At 38.3% G+C, this 24,141-nt stretch overlaps 1 protein-coding gene and 1 long non-coding RNA gene across 11 annotated transcripts in view; one reads left to right on the plus strand and one right to left on the minus strand.

Annotated features, from left to right (window-relative positions):
• Window positions 1-326: 326 nt before the first annotated feature.
• On the minus strand, window positions 327-3,151 carry LOC309615468. The gene is made up of 2 exons (XR_014236825.1): window positions 3,021-3,151; window positions 327-777 (listed from the first exon to the last, which is right to left on the minus strand). It is a non-coding gene; the product is annotated as an uncharacterized lncRNA (long non-coding RNA).
• Window positions 3,152-3,883: 732 nt separating this feature from the next.
• PAN3 (poly(A) specific ribonuclease subunit PAN3) overlaps window positions 3,884-24,141 on the plus strand; it is a gene marked incomplete at its 5' end in the record, with an annotated part of 117,835 nt that continues 97,577 nt past the window's right edge. For all 10 annotated transcript variants that reach the window (XR_014236817.1, XR_014236818.1, XM_082365035.1 and 7 more), the window contains 4 exons: window positions 3,884-4,847; window positions 16,190-16,311; window positions 17,104-17,170; window positions 19,040-19,110. Coding sequence is in view for 8 of the 10 variants with exons in the window: in XM_082365035.1 (XP_082221161.1) it covers window positions 3,884-4,847; window positions 16,190-16,311; window positions 17,104-17,170; window positions 19,040-19,110 (1,224 nt within the window). The remainder of the gene's footprint in view (window positions 4,848-16,189; window positions 16,312-17,103; window positions 17,171-19,039; window positions 19,111-24,141) is intronic.

Below are 24,141 nucleotides of genomic sequence, written 5' to 3' on the forward strand. Positions count from 1 at the left end.
CTCTTTGTATTCAGTTGTATAGTAGTTCCAAATTCAAAACGAGAAGAAAAGCTCGTTTTCTAAGCAATAAATATTCTATTTTAAAAACGGCAGGTTGCCGGTCCAAAAAAAAAAAGAAATCCTGCTTTTCGATAATTACAACATATCAACATATTAAAGGCTCTGAAAAAGACTTCAAGTTGTTTGAGTTTCCCAAACTTTCTCAATAACAGAACTTTTTCTTTTGTGTAATATCAATTAACATGCTGTTAAACCAGTCTTCCGTGAAATATATTTTGAAAAACACCGGACTAGTGAAAATTTAAAGAAACGGCCGACAACAAATGTCCAGCTTGTCTTCACAAAATTAATTTATTGAAAACAAAATGAAACCAAAAATACAGAGAACAATTTAACAAACAACCACGTACTCACTCCTTAGAAGTAAAAGGTTACGATTAAATTACAATAAAGTTTATTTATTTATTTATTTATTTTTGGCTGCGTTGGGTCTTTGTTGCTGTGCGTGGGCTTTCTCTAGTTGCGGTGAGCGGGCGCTACTCTTCATTGTGGTTTGTGGGCTTCTCATTGTGGTGGCTTCTCTTGTTGTGGAGTACGGGCTCTCGGTGAGTGGGCTTCAGTAGTTGTGGCTCGCAGGCTCTAGAGCACAGGCTCAGTAGTTGTGGCGCACGGGCTTAGTTGCTCTGCAGCACGTGGGATCTTCCTGGACCAGGGCTCGAACCCATGTCCCCTGCATTGGCAGGCGGACTCTTAACCACTGCACCACCAAGGAAGCCCCTGCAATAAAGTTTTAATGCTTTTCTATTATAGAAATAATATATGTTCATGATACAGATTTGGGAAGTAGAGGAAAGATAGGAAGAACCTACTCTATCATCTTGTCATCTTAGCAAAACCACTGTTAATGTTTGAGACAGTTACTTTAATCTTTATTTCTATTAGGCTTTTTATTGTTTACATCATTACAATAAAACAGCACATACAATTTTATATCATGTTAAATACTTACACTGCATCATAAGCACTGTTGCACAGTTCATGGCTTTTTAATGGCTGCATAATATTCTCCGTGAATAGTGCACTGTTTAACCATTCCCTTTGGTTTTAGAATTTAGGTTGTTTGCAACTTTTCTTTTTTGGCTTTCATTAGTCATACTGTAACAAGTACATGGTAGCATAAAACTTGTTATTTATAGTTACCTTCTAGGATTTATTTGCCAAGTAGAATGAGAATAGTTCAAAGGTGAGGTACATTCTAAAGGCTTCTGAAAAAACACTGCTAACTTGCTTTGAGGATGCAGGGTGGGGGGAGGTGGCTGAGGTGGTATTATCAGTGCTGTATTAAAGAGCCTGTTTGCTCTGTTTTCCCCAATTTATTTTAGGTTTCATTTTGTCAGCACTGTTCCGTTTTTTCCGCTGATAGAGATTTACAGATCCTAATCTGTCCCTTACCACATTATCTATCTCCACTGGTTTTGCAACAACACATTGCAGATCTGCTAAATATGCTATATATTTCTTCATCTAGGCAGTAGAAAACATTTTTTTCATTAAAAATAGGTTAAGGACAGAGTTCAAAGCAGGACAGTAAAGACCATGCCGACATGCGTCAACTTATTAATACTCTTTGGATATTGTTCAAGGAGCTCCAAAGCCAGCTCTATCAACATTTTGATTGACTAATCAAAGAGCACTAAAGTCACCTAACTATAGTAGGATCTTAGCCTACTTTTCTCTATCTTGTTCACAGGGATTTAATAGAAAACTTTGTCAAATGTGGTACTGAAGGATGATTTACTTTATCTTTGGCATTTCTCTCATGATTCTGGTAACTCTTGAGGACAAAGGCTGTATCTTACACATTTCTTATAGCAGAGCCTAGCACAGAACTTGCTTGGTACATAATACACAGTAGATCTTCAATAACGGTTTGCTGGAATGATATGCTTAATTTGGCGTGAACTTAATGAATCTGTTGTCTCACTACAGACACTACTTTCCTTTCCAAGTCATCCAGAGACACATATGCTTATTTTAGAAATGGTAAAATGCCTAATGGAAAGAGCACATGTTTTGTGATTTGTAGGCCTGAGTTCAAGTCCTGGCTTTGCAAGGATAAGCTGGTAACTCTGTGTAACTCTAGGCCTTAAGTTTGTTCATCAATAAAATGGTGATAACCCATCTTCTTTACTTTCCTCAAAGGGTTCTTATGAGAATCAAAAGGGACATCTGATCATGTTATTAGCTGACTTTTTAAAACCTTGTGATAACTTTCTATTGCCCTCAAGAAAAAGTTTAATCCTTTAACATGCCTTTCAAGGATTTTGTGATATGGTCCTCCACTCTCACCATTCTAACAATCTAAGCTCTTTTTCACCTCAAGGCCTTTTGCACAAGCTGTCTGCTTTGCCTGGAAGGCTCTTTCCTGCACTCTTAACACGCTTACTACTAGTAGCAGCAATACTACTAATAGTGATAGCTACAACCTACTGAATCCTTACTAAGCGTGGGATGCTTTATATGCGTTATTAGTTTCTACTTTACCAAGTAGGTAGTATTCTTACCTGGCTTACAGATAAAGCACAGAGAAGTGAAGCAACTTACCCAGAGTAACACAGTTCTTAAGTGTCGCCACTGGGTTACAAACTCAGATCTGTCTGAATTCAAAGCAGATGTTCTCAAGTTCTGCTATTAAGCTATCAGCTTCCTCCAGGAAGCCAACATCTTTAATATCCTCTAATAGCTAGTGTGACAAGGTTAACACCTAAGACACTCATTTGTGATCGCCTGTGTACCATGTGTCTCCCCAGGGAGAGAATAAACAAGCCATCTGAACTCAGACAAGACTGCATTTTGTTTACTTTTGCTTCCCCAGCTCCGAGCTCAGTTCCTGGTACACGTGATGGGCATTAATAAACATCTGTTGAATAAATATACATGTGAAAATATTTTTAAACAGAAAGACACAATACAATGTTATTACTACTTCGAATTTAGCTAAGGAACGTCACCATGCTTACCCGTTTGCGGTCTATGGAATCCACTTTCCCCCCTTCTGCAGTGTGGTACACTTGCTTCTATCCGTTCTTCTGTGACCTCTTCTGTTTGCCACAATTCCTCAAATTCTGCCAACAAACACCCCCCCCCTTCCAACTGCCTTCTGAGAAAACCTTTCGCAGAGGAGAAAAACAAACGTTAAAGTTATTTTCCCTTCATAGCAACTCCTTAAAATTCCTGAAAACTTTTTTTTTTAAAATAAATACAGCGGAGCATAACATCAGCGATCGGTGACGGAAAAAAACTATCTTTTAAAAATGAATTTCGAGTCAAGACTAGGCCGATTGGAGAAAAGAAACCCAGCGCGGTTTTAAGGGAAACCTTCTGGTGCTGCCTAGGCAGCGGTGTCCCCAGGTGGCATCTAATTGTTCATAATATTTTACTGGAGACTTTCAGTAATATAAATAGAGAAAACAGGTGCTACACTCAGCTGGGGGTTTGCCTAAATCAACCTCCTCAGGTTCGATTTTTGGAATAAAAGGCCCAGGAGTTTTTAGGCAATCAGTCCTGTAGTTCTCATCACCCTCAGCGGGAAGGAAAAAGAGGAGGGAGGGGAAAAAGCGAGGGTGCGGAAGCGTGGCGAACAGACGGAGCTACTCTCCCAGCAGAGCAAGGAGGGCTTGGGCTCCGGCCCCCGGTGCGGCCCCTCAAAATGACAATCACATTCTGTAAATTTCGTCGTTTCAATTAAAAAATGACGCCTGGTTTTATAAGTAAGAGGATATACGAAAAATGGAAGGCATTCGCCTCGTGAGAACTTCACCAGCCGGCTCGGCGTCGGGGAGCGCCGCCGCGGTCCGCCCATCCAACCGCCGCCGGCTCGCGGATGCCCAGGGGGCCCGACGCCAGGCCAGCCTTGCCCTCGCGCTCCCGCTACCCACAAGCCCCTGCGCCTCGACGCGCAGGCGCACTGGCGACGGCCGTCTCAGGAAGAGGAAAATGGAATAAACAACTCGGAGGAACCAGAGCGCGAGAGAGCCAGTGGAGGCAGAATTTAAAAATAAACCGGCCCCTCCGCCCTCCCCGCCCGTTCGCCGCCGCCGCTCCCCCTCCCCGAGCCCGCGCCCTCGAAGTCCCCGTCCGGGCCTGCGCGCCCACCCCGTCGTCCCGCGCGGCCCCTTTAAGAAAAGAGAACGAGAGAGTGAGTGAGAGAGAATCCCAACTCTCCCCCTCCCCTCTCCTCCTTCCTACCCCCTCCTCCCTCCCCTCCCCCCCTCCCCGGGCGGCTCCGGCTCCCGCAGCGGGACAGACCCACCCGCCCAGGCTTTTCTCCGGCACCGGCAGCGTCTTCTTTCCCTCCCCGGTCTATGGTGGCGGCGGCTCCTCGGGCGGCAGCGGAAGACGAGGCTGCAGCGTTGCCATGAACAGTGGCGGCGGCCTCCCGCCCCCCTCGGCCGCCGCCTCCTCTTCCTCCTCCTCGCTGGCGGCGGCAGTGGCGGTGGTGGCCCCGCCTGGGGTCGGGGGTGTCCCCGGCGGGGCGGCGGCGGGAGTGAAGCTGAAGTACTGCCGCTACTACGCCAAGGATAAGACTTGCTTCTACGGGGAGGAGTGTCAGTTCCTGCATGAGGACCCGGCCGCCGGAGCTGCCCCGGGCCTCGGCCTCCATAGCAACAGCGTCCCCCTGGCTCTGGCGGGCGCGCCCGTGGCCGGCTTTCCGCCCGGAGCGGTCCCGGGCGGGGGAGCCGGGCCGCCCCCGGGGCCCAAAAAGCCGGACCTTGGGGGCCCGGGGGCAGGAGCCGCGGCCGGTGGAGGAGGCGGCAGCGGGGTCCTCGACGGACCGCGGCTGGCAAGTGAGTGTGGTCCGGGCTAGGAGGGCGGCCTCGGCCTCGGGACGGCGGCGGAGGGAAAGCCCGGGGCCGGACGAGGCCCTGCGACCGAGCCCGGCCCGCGGGTCCCCCCCCTTCGCCTCCCTCGGCGCTCTGAGAGGCCTAGGCCAGGCCCGAGCCCTCCTTCCGTCTTCCTGCTTCCCCTCCCCACAGCCTTCGGCGAGCCCGGGAGCGAGGGGAGGCTGGCTTCCTGGGAACGTGGGTGGTGGACTGGGGTGGTGGAGTGGGGGCGGGGAGGAAGGGGGATGGGCTGTGGCGTGCAGTGTGCGGGAAAGGGGGTGTCGTTTCCGGGGGGTGTGGAAAGGGGCTGGGTTTGCAGGCACACGTGTTCTGCGTGCCCGTGTGGAGTGGAGTCGGCCGAGGGTTGAGGTCGCCGGGTGGGTGTGTGTGGGTCCGGGGCGGGAGGGGAGGGCGGGCTCTGAGGCTTCGTGCAGTGGGTTGAACGAGCCGAAAAAGTTTGTGCAAGGTTTCTGGGAGAAAGGTCTTCCAGGCAGGAAATGCTTTCTAAGGATGAAGAGCGAACGGACAGCCGCGTTTATCGGGTGCAGAGGTTGAGTCGGGAGTTGCGAGTAGGGATTTCACAGGACTTGAATTTCAGCATGGTTTTCCTGAAAGCTGGCAGAAGTTTGCAGGGTGTCAGTAGGGATCTCGTCTTCTACTGCTTTGTACCAAGCGAACCCTTAGCGTGGAGCCTTCAAAGCGTGTCATGTGCAGCGCACTTTTGTGTGCGACTGAGCACTTGAATGCGGATATCTTAGGACTGTTTGCATTGTTTTTACTTTCTGTCATTATGTGTTGCCTTGCGACTTTTGAGTCGTTAGTGAGTGGAGTTTGAAGTTCTAATAAGTGTGAGTGTAATCTGTTTTACAGAATGTTGCCCTTAAGGGAAAAGTAGAGGTGTCAGATTTTCCCTTTTTGTTTTTGAGTTTGTTGAGCATTCCTAAACCAAATGGGAAAGTCCTACTTTCTTAGGAATTCTAAACTGATTTTAGATCTGAAAATCATTTGATAGGCAACTTAACTTGAATATCAGAACATTGTTGTCTTTTTTTTTTTTTAAACTGTAAACGGACTTATGTACTTGGCTTGATGCTTTAGCACTTACTTGCTCTATGAGGACTATAAGTGTCTTCCCAGAGATTGTGTGTGTGTGTGTGTATGTGTTAAAGATTGTTTCTTTTGCTGCGATAGGCTTTACTTTAGTGCAGATATATTTGGTGAGGGTGCTATGCTAAGAAGATTAATTTGTAACTTAAAATGTCTTGTCAAAATGGTTACTTGATTGGTGGAATTTTATCACTTTGGAGCAGCAGCTTTGCATTTTCAAGGTAAACTTGCTGTATGTCTTGAGTTACGGCTCAAATTAATTCGAATTATGGTTGATTAGTAAGCAATGAAACTGAGCAGTATTTGTTACCTACAGGAAGAGACACTTTCAAAAATGCAGGTATTTGATTTAATATGTGATATTTCTAGGATTTTCCGATACACAGAGGTAGTAGATTTGGGACAGGAAAGTTAGGACAGGCTGTAAACAGGTGGAAACAGGAAGGTGGAGGAGAAACACTAGCGGTGACTCAAAGGTGGGGATCATTTCGTATCTCAGGAACAGAAAATAATTGGGATGTAGGGTCTTGAGAGGACAGACAGTGCTAAGCAGGCATTTTAAAATTAACGTTTAGTCATTTAAGTTATTTGATTAAGTAGCTGCATTATGTAGTTGGATTCTGTAGGGCTTGCTTTAACTTAACTGGGTGAAGCCTAAGGCTCCTCTTTTCTCCTGTAGGCTTCTTGGTAACTCTCAGTGGTACAGCTCCTTTTGGATGAGATAAAATTGCCTCTTATCAATGAGTGGCAAGTCAAGTTGTTCAGGAATCAGGGAAGAGGATTGTGTCAGTTCTTCCCTGATTTAATGGCTGCTTTGAATTTTTACACTTTATTGTTTAATTTTTAGTCTACTTTCTACATTTTACTGTGTTCTTATACTGTATCTTTTGAGACACTTGTTAATTAAGTGTATGAGGCAGTTAAAATAGACAACACACTCTAAGAGGTGTTGCTATAAGGAGAAATTTAAATTTTGTTAGTTGCTGACCTGATCATGTAGAGTCACTGACACAATTTTATTTTGCTTTTATTGTTCTCTTTGCTGTTCTTTAAATGTAAGAATGTAGAGTATTTCTTTAGCTGAGAGGTCAAACAGATCTGCTCTGATAAGCTGGGTCTGCCTGCAGAAATACTTTGGGCTCCTTGGGTATCTTCTGTGTGTGTGTGTGTTTTAAAAGTTTTTCTTTTTTTATTGAAGTATACATACCTAGGGAAGAGTATACAAATCATAAGTTTTGGAATTTTCACAAGATGAACACATAGCGTATAACAGTACTCAGATCAAGAAATAGAGCATAATCAGTACCTTCCAGAAGTTTTGCTCTTCTTGCCCTTTGCCAGTCACTAACCTTTCCCAGAGGTAACTACTGATTTCAGGCACTACCTTATAACATTGTAGATTCATTTTTCATGCTTTTTTGAGCTTTATAGGAATGGCATCAGGTAGTATGTACTCTTTTTGTGGGCTTCTTTCTTTCAGCATATTTGTAAGATCCTTTTGTTATATAGGAACAGCCTCTTAGTCTCATTCTTGTGTAGTGTTACATTGTATGAATATACCACATTTTATTTTCTCATTTTACTGTTAGTGGGCAATGGGATGTTGCCAATTTTTGTCTATTAAGAAGAGCACTGTTTTGAACACCCTTGAACATGTTTTTTGGTTCAAGTTTACCAATTTATGTTGAATTACGTGGGAGTGGAATTGCAGGCTTGTAATAGGGCATGCAGATGTTCAGCTTTAAGTACATGACTTCAGTTTTCTGAAGTGATTGTACCACATTTACATTCCCTCTAGAAGAGTAGGAGAGTTCCAGTTGCTTCACATTCTCCCCAACACTTGGTGTTCCATCTTACAATTTTAGGCATTTTGGTGGCAAATCTTTTAATTTGCATGAGTGTGGATTGTAATTGAATAAGTTGACAACATTTAAAAAATTAGAAGGTTTAACATTGAAATACAGATTTCTGGCTTCCTTTGAAGGGCGGCTCTTTTGTATATTGGAGTTAGGTCTGTGGTGGGGCCAGACTCTCCATTTTGCCTTATTACTGACTGGGTGACTTTTCTATGCCTGGCTCCTCTTGGCATTTGAGTTTTTGACCCTTGCTTTAGCACTTCACATTTACAGAATTGTTTTGTTAGTGTTTCACATTCTGTTAAAACTTTAGAGGTACATGCAAGAAGAAAATTTTATCCTTATTTTACAAGCATTGGAAAACTGAAGCAGAAAGGCTTTTTCTTCTCTGTATACTTAGTTGCAGTGGTGTTTCAGTCTTGTAAAGGAAGTATACTTTCTTTTGCTTACTTTTTATCTATACAGAGTAGTACATTTTCTCACTTCCAGCTCTTCTGTTGATGTGGCAGTGTGGTAGTAAACATGTTCTGGCATTCAGGATTGTTTGGGAAATAACAGTTTATTTTTTTAAAAAAGCATTTACTTTAAGTTTTTGACATTTCTCATTTCTTTTGGACTTGGGATATTTGAAGGCTTAAATGTGGTTTGATTTGGGTTCAACTGAATTATTGATTCTTGACATTTTAAAGATGTAATTCTAATATTTTCAACCAGCTAAACTTTTCATCTTCAAGGTGCTCAGTTTTTAGCAGCTAAACTGTTATACCAATATTTGTATTTCATGCACATTACTTAATTTGAAACCGAATAGATTTGTTTATTTTACCACAGTAGACTTATTTTCAGTTCTACTAATTTAGTTAGTAATGAAGGCTTTGGCATAAGGCACATCTAAGATGGGCCTGGCTCTCTTATCTACTAGCATTGTGATCTTGGGCAAATTTTTAACTTTTAAGCCTCAGTTTTCCTCATTTAAAAAAATGGAGGTAATAATAATACCTACTTCAGATTTGTGATAGGGTCGCACGTGCCACTGTCAGTGCATTGCTTGGCACATAGTGAGGTTTCAGGCTTAGTTGCTGCTGTTATTGAATATTACTAGTAGTAAGTCTACAATTAGCCTGTACATTTCCTTACCTCCCAATTTTTGAGAGTATATTTTCAAGACCAGTAAAATAGCTACAGATTATTGAACTGCGGTTGTCTGTCCAAATGAAAGAAAGTAGGGGATAACTTGAAGTTCATATACAAACTTTGGAATGTATGATAACGTGTATGGCAAAACTGTTTTTGTTTAAGCCAAGATTATACTTTTCATCCCACAAACCCGAATCAGCTAACAGAAAAGTGAGTACTGGGAATTTGCCATTAGGATAGCTGGTATAGATTTAAACATTTTTATTTGACAATACACAAAGTAGACAACAAAGACTACCATTTAGTTCACTCCTTTAATATTGTGCTTGCAGAGTGGCAAGTTTTGATCTGGGTGATAGGAATACAACATTGAATGAAACAAAAGTCTGCCCTAACGGAGGCTACATTCTAGTGGGGAGTACAGACACGTGTATAAGATAAAGTCAGATCTTGAGAAGTTTTATGAGGAGGTCATAGAGCTTTATGAGGAGTACTCAAAGAGGGTTGTCCTAAAGTAAGTCTAGATAAGAGTCAGTTAACAAGTAAAAGACTGCTTTGCATGGAAGTGCATTTGAAATGACTCTATAAAGAAGATACGTGATTGCCAAAACAAAACAATATCTTCCTATTTTTGCCCTTTTATAGGATTTTTCTGTTTTTAAATTAACTTTCTATTTTGAGATAATTGTAGAGTCACATGCAGTTGTAAAAAATAATACAGAAAGAGCTTTTTGTCTCATCACTGTTTCCCCCAGTGGTAATACCTTTCATAGCTGTAGTACAGTGTCACAACCACATTGATTGATACAATCCACTTTCCTTATTCAGATTTTCTGAGTCTTATTTGTACTTGTGTGTGCACACGTGTGTATATTTAGTTCTGTGGAGTGTTATCGTGTGTATGTTTTGTGCCTGCCAACACAGTCAAGACATGGAACAGCTCTGTCACCCTCAAGTGGCCCTTTTGTAACTCTCCCTACCAATTCCTGGCAACCACTAATTTGCTCTCCATTTCTGTAATTTTGTCATTTCAAGAATGTTCTATAGGGCAGGATGGGAGTGGGATGAACTGGGAGATTGGGATTGACATGTATACACTGATGTGTATAAAATGGATGACTAATAAGGACGTGCTGTATAAAAAGTAAATACAATTAAAAAAAAAAAAAAAGAATGCTGTATAGGGAATTCCCTGGTGGTCCGGTGGTTAGGACTCCGTGCTTCACTGCCGTGGCCCGGGTTCAATCCCTGGTCCCGGAACTAAGATCCCTCAAGCCGTGGCATGGCCGAAAAAAAAAAAAGAATGTTCTATAAATGGAATTATATAGCATGTGATCTTCTGGGATTAGGCTTTTTTTTTTTTTTGTATCAGAATAATTCCCTCAAGATTCAGCCAAGTTGTGTATATCAAGAGTTTTTCTTGCTGAATTTTTCTTTTTTCTTTTTAACTTGGAAAATTTATATCTATCTTTATTTTGGAGCAGCTTTTTTTTAAATAAATTTATTTATTTATTTATTTATTTTTGGCTGCGTTGGGTCTTCATTGCTGCACGCAGGCTTTCTCTAGTTGCAGTGAGTGGGGGCTACTCTTCATTGCCGTGCACGGGCTCCTCACTACCGTGGCTTCTCGTTGCAGAGCGCAGGCTCTAGGTGCACGGGCCTCAGTAGTTGTGGTACACGGGCTCAGTAGTTGTGGCTCGAGGGATCTAGAGCGCAGGCTCAGTAGTTGTGGCACACAGGCTTAGTTGCTCTGTGGCATGTGGGATCTTCCCGGACCAGGGCTCGAACCCGTGTGCCCTGCATTGGCAGGCGGATTCTTAACCACTGCGCCAGCAGGGAAGCCCTGGAGCAGCTTTTTTTTGGTCTGTTTGCTTTTCTATAGGCATATGTGCTTTTGTGTACAAAGATATGAACATTTACAGCACCTAGAAATATTTTTAAAATCTATTTTAAGGTTGAATTTAATTTATTTAATTTAGTTTTTAAGTTAATAGAAGCCATAAACTTTTTTGTAAAAATTTTCACTGGAACAGCAGTGTATAAAGTCAAAGTAAGCCAATCTCATCTTATTGCCCAGGGTTAATCATCATGAATAGTCTTGTGTATGTGACCTTGATTACTGCTAAGGGGCCTGTCTCCAAGTACACTCACATTGGGGGTTAGGGTTTCAATATGTGAATTTTGGGGGGGAAACAGGTCAGGTCCGTAGCATGGGCATGCATACACACACTCAAGTTTTAGAGCAGTATTTCTTACATTTGTTTTTCCATATTAACTTTATATTCTGTTTATAAAGTAGTTTATGAGCTGAAACTATACAAAGGAATGTGAGAAAATATTTGTTTTATGTACTATTATCATATAATTGTTAACAAATCAATATGTAAAGTATTTGTGTCTCCTTTCAGTATATAGGAATTATTTCTGGACCTGGGTCCTGAGATTTTGATTTTAATACTCTCTTACAAAGTAACTTTGATCTTAGGCTAGCAGCTTAGTCCATGTGGAAATATATTTCCTTATCTGTAAATAGGAGAAAGGGGTATGGAGTACATGATGACTAATATTTCTTCAGCTCTAAAATGTTTCTGTGTTTTTCTAAATGTTTATGTTCTAGAAAATGAATTATTTTATGTTCAATCTTTAGAATTCATCCTCTTCCCTTCCCAACAACTTTTAAACATCACTGACCTCTCAGCAGCTTAACTTCAGTTTAGGGAAGGACATGCTCATGTATCTTGGCTGAGTTAATTGGCATGTGGATAATAGTCCTCTTCTGATAAAACCTCTTCCTTTTTTGATGTCTTTTTTGGTATCTTGCTTTTTCTTTAAAAAACGAAAGATGTTGTACCTATTTTTTTAATTATATTTTTACTCTTAAAAGTTCCAGCTTTAGAAAACTAGGAACAGTATCTTGCTTTTGGAATTAAAAACGTACTGCATGCACAGGTTAAAAATTTAAATAGCACAAAAGGGTACACAGTGAAAAATAGTCTCCCTTCTTCCTTAATTCCCTGATCCCTCTCCAAAAGACAGTCACTCTTTCCAATTTATTATGTATCTATTCAGAAATATTCTTTGTCTGTACTATGACTCATGTTTATATTTCCCTATCTGTAGCACATACCGACACACATATACACGTGTGCAGACATGGAAGCCTAATGCACTTTGAATTTTTTCAGCAAACTGCATATCTTCTAGTTTCTTCCACATCCACACATAAAAATACACCTTACTCTTTTTAGTGGCTGTTTAGATTGTTTACGGTCTTTTACTATTACAAATGATGGCCCTAAGCTGTTATATCTTAATGTATTATGTATACTTATACATAAATTAACACAAAATATAATGTACACATATGTTAAGGAGCATACAGAGTCTTCAGTAATCTGGTTTAAACTTGTTACATTAAAAAAAAAAAACTATGTAGGCAAGTACAGTATGATCTCACTTACATATGGAATCTTAAAAAAACCCCGAACTTGGGGCTTCCCTGGTGGTGCAGTGGTTAAGAATCCGCCTGCCAATGCAGGGGACACGGGTTTGAGCCCTGGTCCAGGAAGATCCCACATGCCGCGGAGCAACTAAGCCCGTGTGCCACAACTACTGAGCCTGTGCTCTAGAGCCTGCGAGCCACAACTACTGAGCCCACGTGCCACAACTACTGAAGCCCGCGCGCCTAGAGCCTGTGCTCCGCAACAAGAGAAGCCACTGCAATGAGAAGCCCGCGCACCGCAACGAGGAGCAGCCCCCGCTCGCCGCAACTAGAGAAAGCCCATGCGCAGCAACAAAGACCCAACGCAGCCAAAAATAAATAAATAAATAAAAACAAAAACAAAACCAAAAACCCCAAACTCATAGATACAGTGGAGAACAGATTGGTGGTTGCCAGATGCAGGGGTCCAGGGGGGTAAGTGAAGATAGTCAAGAGGTACAAACTTCCAGGCCTTTTATTCTCATAAAACATTGGAAAGTAGGTGTTGTCATTTCTATTTTACAGAGGAGGAAAAAAAAAAGACTTAGGTTAAATATGCTGTCAAAGATCAGTAGTTGGCAACTGGCTGAAACAGACCTTCTGGGCAGTTGTATTTGCTAAAAGTTTGTGCTCATTCCACATTGCAGTACAGAAAAGGATGGTGCGAGTGTCTGCTGAGTGGTCGAGGAGCCCCTGTTTCTTGGGCCTGCATCCACTGTGCTGTCATCTAGTGTCTTTGACTCTCATTGCCTCATCAGAAAAACGGAGGCAATAATATCATTTGCATGGGGTGTTTTATAGAATTTGGTTGTGAAAATCTATTGTATCTTTTATCAACTTTTAAAAATACCTACTTTAAAAAAGGGCTTAATTGTAAATAAGTTTTTATGTAAATGTGCTAGTAGAGTAGGGAATACCAGAAAAATATCAGGAGTAGTCCCAAATCTCAGTTTACAGATAATTTAGATGGGTAGATAGTTCAGAAACAGGTAAGAATTTAAATGTTTAAGTAGTTGAAGACAGCAATAAAAGATCAAAGGAAAAAAATTTTGTCACATGAATGATATAAACAGTATCTTAAGAGGTAGAGTTGTGTGTTAAATACAACTTGGAATAATTGGGGTATACATTCTAGAGATAAGAGAAGAGGAAAATGACATTTATGATTACCTATGAGACAGGGTGTTAGGCATTCCGCATAGGTTACTTCACTTGAGTCCCTTTCACAACCCTGTGAGTGAGATGGGATTGCCTTCTCTTTCAGATGAAGAAATGAAATTTAGAGGGTTTTGCTCAAGGTCATTCAGCTAGTGAGTGGCAAGAGTTGGATTAGAACTGAATGACTAACTTCAAGTATTTTGTTTTTTTTCCATTATACCTGGGTCTTGAAGAACATAGAGTTGGGGTGTGTGTGTGTGTGTTAGAATTGATGAAGTGTGGACCTTCAAAATACAGTGAGTTTATCATTTTGACTGGAGGAGAGAATTCAATAATGTTAGGATTATTGTAAGACATTTTTATAGTAGATGTATACTTTGACATTATAATCTTTGATCTTTTGGAAATATCTGAGTAAGGTACTCAGTTTTCTCCCTGATGGATACACAGTTGTCTTAAGTCCATTTATTGAGTAATCCTATTTTTCTCCGATTTTAAAAAGGAGCTTTATCGAAATATAATTTACATGCTATAAAATTTACCCATTGTAAATGTACAATTCAATTACTTTTAGTAAATTTATAGAGCTGTGCAACCATCAGGATTTTTACAAGAACTTTTAAGATACTGTTTCATTGTTTTTCATAACTTTTTGTGGAAGTTTGCAGGGTAGATGGTATGAGACTCATTTTACAAGTCATGGTATCATCTCTACTTTATAACCATTTTGCCTCAGACGTTGTGGCTAGTAAGTGGCAGAAGTGAGTCTCAAACCCAGTACTTTCAGGAAATACTAGAATGATAGGTTGAGAACAGATTGTTGAGGGCTTTTTAATGTCAGACTAGGAAGTTTGGATTTCATCCCTTGGGATGAGCACTGCCAGCATCTTGTCTGTGATGTCCTAGTTGGCAGAGGAGAACCACTCAGTAGTTTCAGCTGGGCTTTTTTTTTTTAAAGCATGGTCTATGGAACTCCAGTCCCTCAGGCTGCTCCCAAACTTAACTACTGATAGCCTGTTGTTGACTGGGAAGCCCTAACCAATAACATAAACAGTGTTATGTTTAGAGTGTTTATTAACACTCTCACCATTAACATATTTTCTATGTTCTATGTTATATATATTATATACTGTAGTCTTACAATAAAGTAAGCTAGAGAAAAGAAAAGGCTATTAAAATCATAAGGAAGAGAAAATACATTTTGAGTTCTGTACTGTATTTATCGATATAAGTTTACATTGTATGCTTACAAGGTGAACCATTTTCTTTCTGTACCTAAACCACTGTTGCCTTATACGACACAAACTAAGTGTCATACGTTTTACTAACACTAGACATCAAAAATGAAAAGATAATGTGAAAAAGGAATGCATACTTATTTACAGGTATCCTGCACTGATAATGAAGAAGCAGCAGTATGATTGCTTTGTGGTAGTTTAGTGTAAGTGATACGGTTGCTTCACAGTAGCCTAGCCTATACCCTAATAAATGAATCATTATAAACTTTTTATAGTCATATTCATTATACAGTATTGGAAAGGTTACATTTAAAGAAAAACACTTAACCTGTGATGATAGGTTATGTCACCTGTAATAGTTTCTCCAATTCGGAGAGAGAGAGGCATACTGTACAGTAATGTAATTCTTTGAAAGCAAAGTTATAAAACAGTAAGAAAACTAACACGTTAATTTTATATTAAATGTCACTCACCTTATGCCTATGTAAGGATAGAGTGGTATCCACATCTACATATATTTTATGCATTCATGACGTATGATTTCTTCATTTTTTTTTGATATTTATAGGCTACGAGGTTCATCTTTGAGTTTTTCAAATTATCACAAATCTCCAAAAATTTTTCCAATATATTTATTGAGAAAAAGTCTGTGTATAATTGGACCCATGCAGTTCAAACCTGTGTTGTTCAAGGATGAACTGTACTTACCAGGAAATAGCATCTAAAACATTGTCCATCACTTTGTTGGTATATGATGGGTGTCTTAGTAGTTACAATGATTCTGTATTATTCTACCATAAAATCGACAGAAAGCTTGTCTGAACCCCTCGGCTCTATCCCATTGCTACCACCGTAGAATTGGCTTACTGAATTATGAGTTAATATGAGACTGCTGGTCTGTTTCTTAAGATGTGTTATGAGAAACAGTCCTGAGAAACTTGTCTCTGTTTAGCATATGAAGATTCACAGGAGAAACTGCAGTGGTTTATATTCTCCTGTCCTCTTGCAAAGTTAAAGAAAAAAACTTGCTGAGAAAAGTAGAAATGCAAGTGTGGTTTGTTTCTTCATATTGTGCTTGGTGGCTCTCAGGTAACTAATATAAAATAAATAGCTATCTCTGTGGAAAAAAAAATTTCAACTTGAGCATTGTTTAACAGATTTTTAGAGTTGACACAGTTTTATTTGGTTCTGCCTTTTGTTATGAACAGGTAAATAAAAACAAGTGTGACAGAGATTTGAGACTTTAAAACTTATTTGGGAACAGAGAAACTACATCAGTGTTTTGTGCTTTTAAATAATTTAAATACTTGAATTTTCCTTCTCTTTCAGTTCCTGGAATAGATGGAGGTGCTTTAACTGATACCAGCCTCACAGATTCATATTTCAGCACCAGCTTTATTGGAGTTAATGGATTTGGAAGCCCTGTAGAAACAAAGTATCCCTTGATGCAGGTATTGTTGGTATGAATTTATATGGCACTAAACACTGAAGTTTATTCCCGGGATGGAGACATCTGGAGTCTTCATTTGTTTTCACATTTGTTGAGTGGGAGGTGAGATTTTAGGAGGTGATGAGGTAGGTGGGGTATAGGTGAGCCGTCTCTTGTAGGTTTGGAGTCAGGGTGAGCTTTCAAGGGTAGAGTTGGAGAATGTAGAGGATGGATAGAAAGAGACTGGTTTTACTTCTCTGTGTGTTTTGTTGAGTGTGGAATGAGGGCCTTTCAGGATCATGAGACCATAGAGGCTGTGGAGTGTGTTAAGAAAGCGTGGGGACATATTTAGAGAACAGAGAAGAGCCTCATTTTATAGAATCTGTGAGGTGTATGAAGGATAATATGCGTTGGGAGAGAATAGTAGAGAGTGTTTATTGACTTACAGTCATTCACATCCTCTTGGATGGATACTGGAGTTTATATTTTATGGACAAGGAAACTTAGTAGTTATGTGTCTTGCTTAGGCTATAAAGTTATGGAAGTACAATTCAAAATAGTTCTGTGACTTTGGTTTTAAATACCTGGCTATTGAGTAAACTTTTCATTTGATGTGTTATAGACAGTATTTCGAAGTTTCTGCGTAGATGATTGTAATCCAAGCAGCAGCATTTATAGGAAGATTAGAGTGTCACTGATGTGAACGATGGATTGGAGGGGAAGACGCAAAGAGGGTCAGTCTTAACTTAATCGGTTGAATATTCTTAATTCTGTATTCCTCAATGATATTATGTATATATATTTTATGTTTCAGAGAATGACTAATAGTAGCAGCTCCCCAAGCCTTCTAAATGACAGTGCCAAGCCATATGCAGGCAATGGTAAGACTTGGTCCCTTTTTCTCTTACAGATATATGTATTTCTGACTCTAAAAACAATATGTCCATTGTAGAAATTTTGAAAATTACAGATAGATGTAAGGAAGAATATGATCTGTTATCTTCACACTCAGAGATAACTAGTATTAAGATTTGGGTATATGTATACACATACATATACACATAATACTTTATATACGTAATAATACCTGAGATTGCATTAAATATACTTTTAAATTATAACATGAGTGTTTCTCGGTCATTATAAATTGAATCCTGTTGTTTATTTTCATAATTTACTTACTTCTGTTTTTTTGTTTTTTTAAAGTCCAGTATTGGACTTATGTGTATGAATCTGTGTTCATATTTTGAGTTATTTCTTTTGGAAACATTCTTAGACATGGAATTACTGTTTCAAAGATTATGGATATTTTTAAGCCTTTTGATACAGAATTTCTGTTTCATATCCTAATTTAAAAATAAATGTTTCTTTTGTATCTGTATCCTCTTTTTAAAAATAAATGTTCAGGAATGGTTTTTTAAAAAATATGTAACAATTTATTAATATTCTATATTGGTAAAATGTAAACAGTTATTTATAATGATGAGAATAAAAATTTGCATGTTGATTATTTCTGAGATAGACATTTTATGTGTGTGTATCAAATCTCTCTCATTACTTAGAAATTTCAACTTTCTTTTGCTGTAGGAAAAAATAGCAACATTTTAATATTGAATAAAATTATTAGAAACTAATGTGTAGCATTATAATATTTTTGGCATTCCCATAGAGTTTATATGCTGACTTTTAAATGCTATCAAAGGTAGCATAAAGGATGAATAATACCTATTTTTATAGTCTTGAATGTATAAATTACATAAAAATCTTGTGTCTTACTATTTTATTAACTTCTTTCTCTTTGCATTATTAGTTATATTAAATTAATGTTAATTCTAATGAAGGACTAGACTGTGAAAATCCAGACAGAAGAAACCAGAGAAATTAAGCAGCAATTTATATGTATTGCATTACGAAGAGATTTAAGGTTCCTTTAAATGACAACGTTTACTATATTTTCTTAGGATTTTACAGATAATTTAATCAGAAACATAGGACTAACTAAAGCTCAGAAATGAAGACAAAAATATTTCAGTGTATACCATGCATTCCTTTTCAGAAACTCTTCTGATTTGTTAAGTGAGAAACAATTTAGAGATGTGCTTTTGTTTGTAACTTCTGGCCATGGAGTAATAGAGCTTTGAACCTATAAAATCTTTGGATTTCATGTTTGTGTTTTGAAACATTTAATATTTTCATCTTTAAAAACTTAATTTACCTTATCTTTTTAGTAAGAATATCAAATATGTGGTGATAAACTTAAAAATATGGAATATTCTGTAGGGTAGATGGTTTTAAGGTCTTGCCTAAGTGTTAACATCCAAGTCCTATCGCTCAGAGTATGTTTGACTACTCTACTTGCCACCCCTACCCCTTTTTTATTTTTCTTATGGTTTGGTCTCAAGAACACAAACTACAGGTAGACTTCCTTCATAAACACATTCCTAATAACATGGTTAAGATCACCTTTTTTTTTCTATTTTATTTTTCTTTTGGTTCTCAGCAAATAGATGCATTCTAATTCGTATAGCTTCTGAATAAATGTGTACTGACTATTGGCTGAATGAAGTAGTCTCCAATTTGTGTTTCATTCACTTACAAAACATTTGAACACCCACTGCGTGAGGCATTGAGTTTATTGTTGTGGTATATGATTTTTTTTTACTACTTTATAAGCATTCAAGTTAAACATTTATTAGATTTATAGGTTTCCTGAGTTGTCTGTGTGGAAACTTATATAACTTACCTTCCAGATCCTCTAACTTCACCTGCTTCATCCTTGTTTAATGACTTTGGTGCCCTCAACATCTCTCAGAGAAGAAAGGTAGGTGAGATGGAAACTTACATGAAACTAAATGGAACATAGGGGTGATACTGGGATGTTACCTACATAATGGTCAGTGTTCTCTTAAGTGGGGGAGGACTGTAATGTTTTTCTTGCTTTTTGTTAACCATTTTCCTTGGTGTATATCTCTTATATGCAGAATTTTATTTGATCTCTGTGCATGAAATAGAGACATTTTATGTGAAGGGATGAAATCCTTCTTATTTTTGCTCATTTTCTTTATCTTAATGCATTCTTTTTAAGATAACAGCAACTACAACATTAAATTAGATGTTATGTGACCCATTGTAGGTGTATTAATCATCTTTTAACTTTATTTTCTGACTGCTTTGTCTATATACCAAAGATTTCTCCCCTAATTTAATTAAACTCCTCATTCCAAGGCAAACTTAAAATCTTCAGCTTTTCATAATTGGCCCAACTGTTTAAAAACAGTCTAAAATCTCTTTATATTAGAAATTTAATTTAGTTTTATTTGGAATTGAGGTTGATAGACCATGAATCGATTTTGAAGTACCTTGTAGTAGTTTATTATAGTTTGATGCCTTTGAGTCTTAATGAGAATCATTATGTTAATAGTGGTAGTAATCTAGAGACGGTGCTAATTTTGGTGAGGATCAGTAGCAGCTAAAGATGTTCAGGAGGTTGTAAATCTTGGCGGAAATTACTATAAAGTTATAACTAATTCAGTTTCCTAAGTAATAGGAGAAAGATCAAAAAGAAAATATTAATTTTAGAAAACTGATGTAAGCTTAAGGTGCTTTAAGGAAGTCTCTGATCAGAAGGTAGTATAAAATGAATTTCAAGAATACTAGATAGATGTTCCCTAGACAAGAAAATAAAACTGTGGGGTCAGGTATGAATTATATCAATACCTCATGTACCTAGTATTATCTCCTTTTTGAAAATAGGTGAGAACAAGGAGGTAATTAATTACAAAATGCTTTTAAGCAACTAAGATTGGTAGACTAAAAGGTATGGGTTTGGTTTTATAGACTTCCTTACAGGCTCTCACCAAGAACACATTTACTTTTGCTTTACATACTAGTCTCAGAAATGGGAATATGTATTTTCTAAATCCTTAGGGTAGAAGTGGAATAGAGTTGGACACAAGCAGTGAGAAGTGAGTGAGAAGTGACAGTAGGGAAAACCTTCAATATGGAAGGAAGCAGTGAAGTGCTGGAAAGCAGGTACAACCTAGAAGTCAGGTTATTTGGAGCTGTTTAGTGTAGGGGAAAATAAAAAGCCCTTAAGTAGTCTTAAGGGTCCCCCAGTAGCTTTTTCACATTTTAAAAAATAATCTGTTAACTGTGATAAGTAGCATTTCCGATGTATGAGTAGAAAGTAAGACTAGAATGGCAAATAAATACTTATGAGGGTTTGGTGGATTGCATCTTAAAGTTGAAATATGTGATTTAGAGCTGTTGACATTAATTTTTGACAAAATAGTAAAGAGCCCTGGAGATTTGAAAAAGGAGATTATAATACCCATTCTTCTAAAATTTATTTTAGTAAAGGAAAATAATAGAAGGAAGTATTACTACAGATGTGACATCTGTATTTGGAGAGAGATTAGCATGTATCCAAGTGGAAGCAGATTAGTGAAGTGAGCACTGTGCTGCAGTTTTTGAGGTCCTGGATCTCTAGCTTTGTGACCTTGGGACAACCTTCTAGGCTGTAATCTTCACATCTGTGAAATGATGAGCATGGCCTGGATAATTGCTGTGGTGTCTTTCATCTCTAAAACTCAATGTTTGGCTAAACTGAAAGGACCTTACGTGTCAGCTTCTACTTAGAAACTCAGGATTCATATAGTGTATCTTTGAAGGACCATATTTTCTTGCCATTTATATTTAAAATAATATGTAGGGACATGGAGATTTTTTTTCCAGTAGTGGGCTACATAATTAGGAATCTGTGGGTACAGGTTGCATATATTTTTAAATTGTTTGTTAATGGTTGAGTTGAGAAGGTTTAAAATTCCTTTGTATTAGAAATATTCTTGGTATGAGAGTATTGCATGCTGTGAATTGAAGGCATATGGGGACTTTGTCTATTCTTTTTTTTTTTAATTTAATTTTATTTATTTTTTTATACAGCAGGTCCTTATTAGTCATCAATTTTTATACACATCAGTGTATACATGTCAATCCCAATCTCCCAGCTCATCCCCCCCCACCCCCCGTCTATTATTCTTTTGTTGTAGTAATTTATAATGTCTGTTTAATGATGTAATTTTAGTGGAAGTACCTCAAATTTATGTAAATATTCAATCATAATTCCAGGTGATCTAAGCAGGCTATCATGATAACTCAGTGACATTTTATTTCAGAATGAGATTGGAAAACAGGTAGTTAGGCCATACTTACTACTATTTCATAGCTAGTTAGATAAATTATTTTCTGAAAATCTCAGTTGGGCCAACCCCTGAGCTGCAAATGCTGCTTTTTGCCTGTGGGGTATGTGAATTATTTGGATCTGATCAGTCAGATATTTTAACTGTGGGCAGTCTTACTCTGGGCTGTGTGAAAAATTTAAAAAGAATGGACTGATGTTTTTCTTGCTTTCCTCAAATCTAATTCAAGAGACAATGCATGAATCTACTAGAGAACATTTACACAGCAGTGTATTAATCAGTGTGAATTTAAATGTGTGATGATTGCTAAGTAGCAGAGAATTCTTTAGATCCAGAAGAGTTTATGGAGAAGTTTTGAGTTGTGGTTTTTGAAGGTGAGGAATATGGGGAAGCAAACATATTAAGCAGAAGGAATTGTTTGATTACAAGTAGAGAGTTAGGATCTTCAGTAAATTTTAAAATTCTCTTCTATCATAGATAAGCTAAGAAACTATGGCTGAGGGCCTTGTATCTATAAGGACTTGTTGAAGTAAAATGTGTGATGTGAAAAACAGTATAGAAAAAGGTTCGTAGCCATTTGTCTGGGTTGGTTTATTGTTGTTAAGTATGTGGAAAGTTTCCTGAAGAGCTGTATACTGAGAATATATATGCCTTAGGGCGCTGACGCTCATAGTGTGTCGAGTGACTGGAGCTAGACGGTGAGTTGTTTCCTGTCTGTAGGGAGATAAGTTAAAACGTTAAAAGTAAATGTTTCGAAACTTCTATAACACTCTGATAATACCACAACATCCAAATGTGTCATCATTTTTCTAGTAATTCATTTTTGTTTTATGAACATATAGGACTATGATGCATAGGAAATTTTTTAAAAATGTGATCTTTCACAGTTGATATTTGAGAAGCACTTATTTTTAAAATTTTCTACGTTAGAAATATATAAATATAGATAGGAAAAGTAACCATTATTTGAAAATGTGTACAATTATTGTTGGCCAAGGGTGGTGGTGGAAGAAATTGAATTATGGCTATATAGTCAGTGGGAGAGGTAAGCCCCCCAAAACACTGGAGATGGAGTTCTGTTGAAAATGGGAGTGAATATATTAGACGTTAATGCATAAGGAAACCTTAACAACAAGGTAGATAAAGCCGAGAACTGGTATGACAGAAAAAGACCTGAGAGTCACTGTGAATCACAAATGTGGTCTGGACAGCAGTAAAATTTTCGGTCAGAAATCCTCTGGGAACAAAGTATCTTTATAACAAAGTTAGATGTAGAGATACAGATATTCATAAATAACATGATGACATCTTGCTAACTATTCTTGCTAAGCTGTGCGACCACAGATGATTGAGACAAATGTTCCTTCAAAATTTGTGTCTGGCAATCTTGGCTTTCCCTTTTATATATTTTTGTCCTTCTTCGCCCTCTTTTTTAGTTGTCCAGTCATTTTCCTATTTAGCTTTCTCCCCTCCCCACATTAAGGCAGAAACCCTCTGGTGCTCGTCATTTACATTTCTTGTTTTAATTGTACTTTAGTATGATGTTTCAATCAATATGCAGCTTTACCTGGGCATTTGCATTTTATTTCTGATAATGGGATGACAGATTTTCACTTCTGTAAATTTTTTAGGTTTTAATAACACGTTAAATTCTTTGGGTTTAGAGGACAAAAGACTTGTGAAGTATCATGTTTATTTCTTCTGTTCTTGATTTTAAAGCTCTTTGTCAGGATGAGGGAAGTGGGATCCAAAGAGGCTGACTTATCTACTGATGGCTTATTTGTGGGGAAATGCAGCTGGTGGAGGCCTCGCTTTGGATGATTCTGCTTGATCTCAGCTTGGAACCTCCTCCCCACTGTTCTCAAATCTTAAGCGCATCCTTTCCTTTTTGTATCACCTCTGTTACAAAACTTACTGATCTATATATATAGTATGATTTCTGATTAATTTGACATTTAAAAATTTTTGTGTACATTTCTGTTCTAATGTCTTCGAAAGATGACTTTTACATTATTTACTTTTACATAGGGAACCAAATAGGAATAACAAACTGGTGAGTATTATGGTAGAGTTCTTTGGTGGAGAAAGCTAAAGTAAACTTGGAGAAATTAATAGGATTATGGCATAGATAATCCGGGATGTAAATCTTTCCTCAGTCCTTCTGATGGCTAGGCTCATTTTAAAACATGGAACCAAATATTGATTGAACATGGAACCAAATATTGATCTCAGGGAAAAAATAAAAGGTGAGGAGAAAAGGGGGAAGATATTGAAAAATAAATAGTAATGGGAATCACAATCTAAAGCTTCACCTATAAAACCATTTTTAAACATTTTATATATGTTCTCAAATACTGTTTTACTTAGTATTTAGATTTCCAAGTCAGCCACATCCGTATCTTTTACCCATGAGTACTATGCAGAATATTTTTATGGAAAATTGTATTTAGAATTCCAAATTAATACACTCAGAGCTATTCTTCCTTTTTTTTTAAAAATATTATTTATTTATTTATTTATATTTTTGGCTGTGTTGGGTCTTCGTTTCTGTGTGAGGGCTTTCTCTAGTTGCGGCAAGCGGGGGCCACTCTTCATCGCGGTGCGCGGGCCTCTCACTATCGCATCCTCTTGTTGCGGAGCACAGGCTCCAGACG

The sequence above is a fragment of the Balaenoptera borealis genome (genome assembly GCF_965194805.1).
Source record: "Balaenoptera borealis genome assembly, chromosome: 18".
NCBI lineage: Eukaryota > Metazoa > Chordata > Mammalia > Artiodactyla > Balaenopteridae > Balaenoptera > Balaenoptera borealis.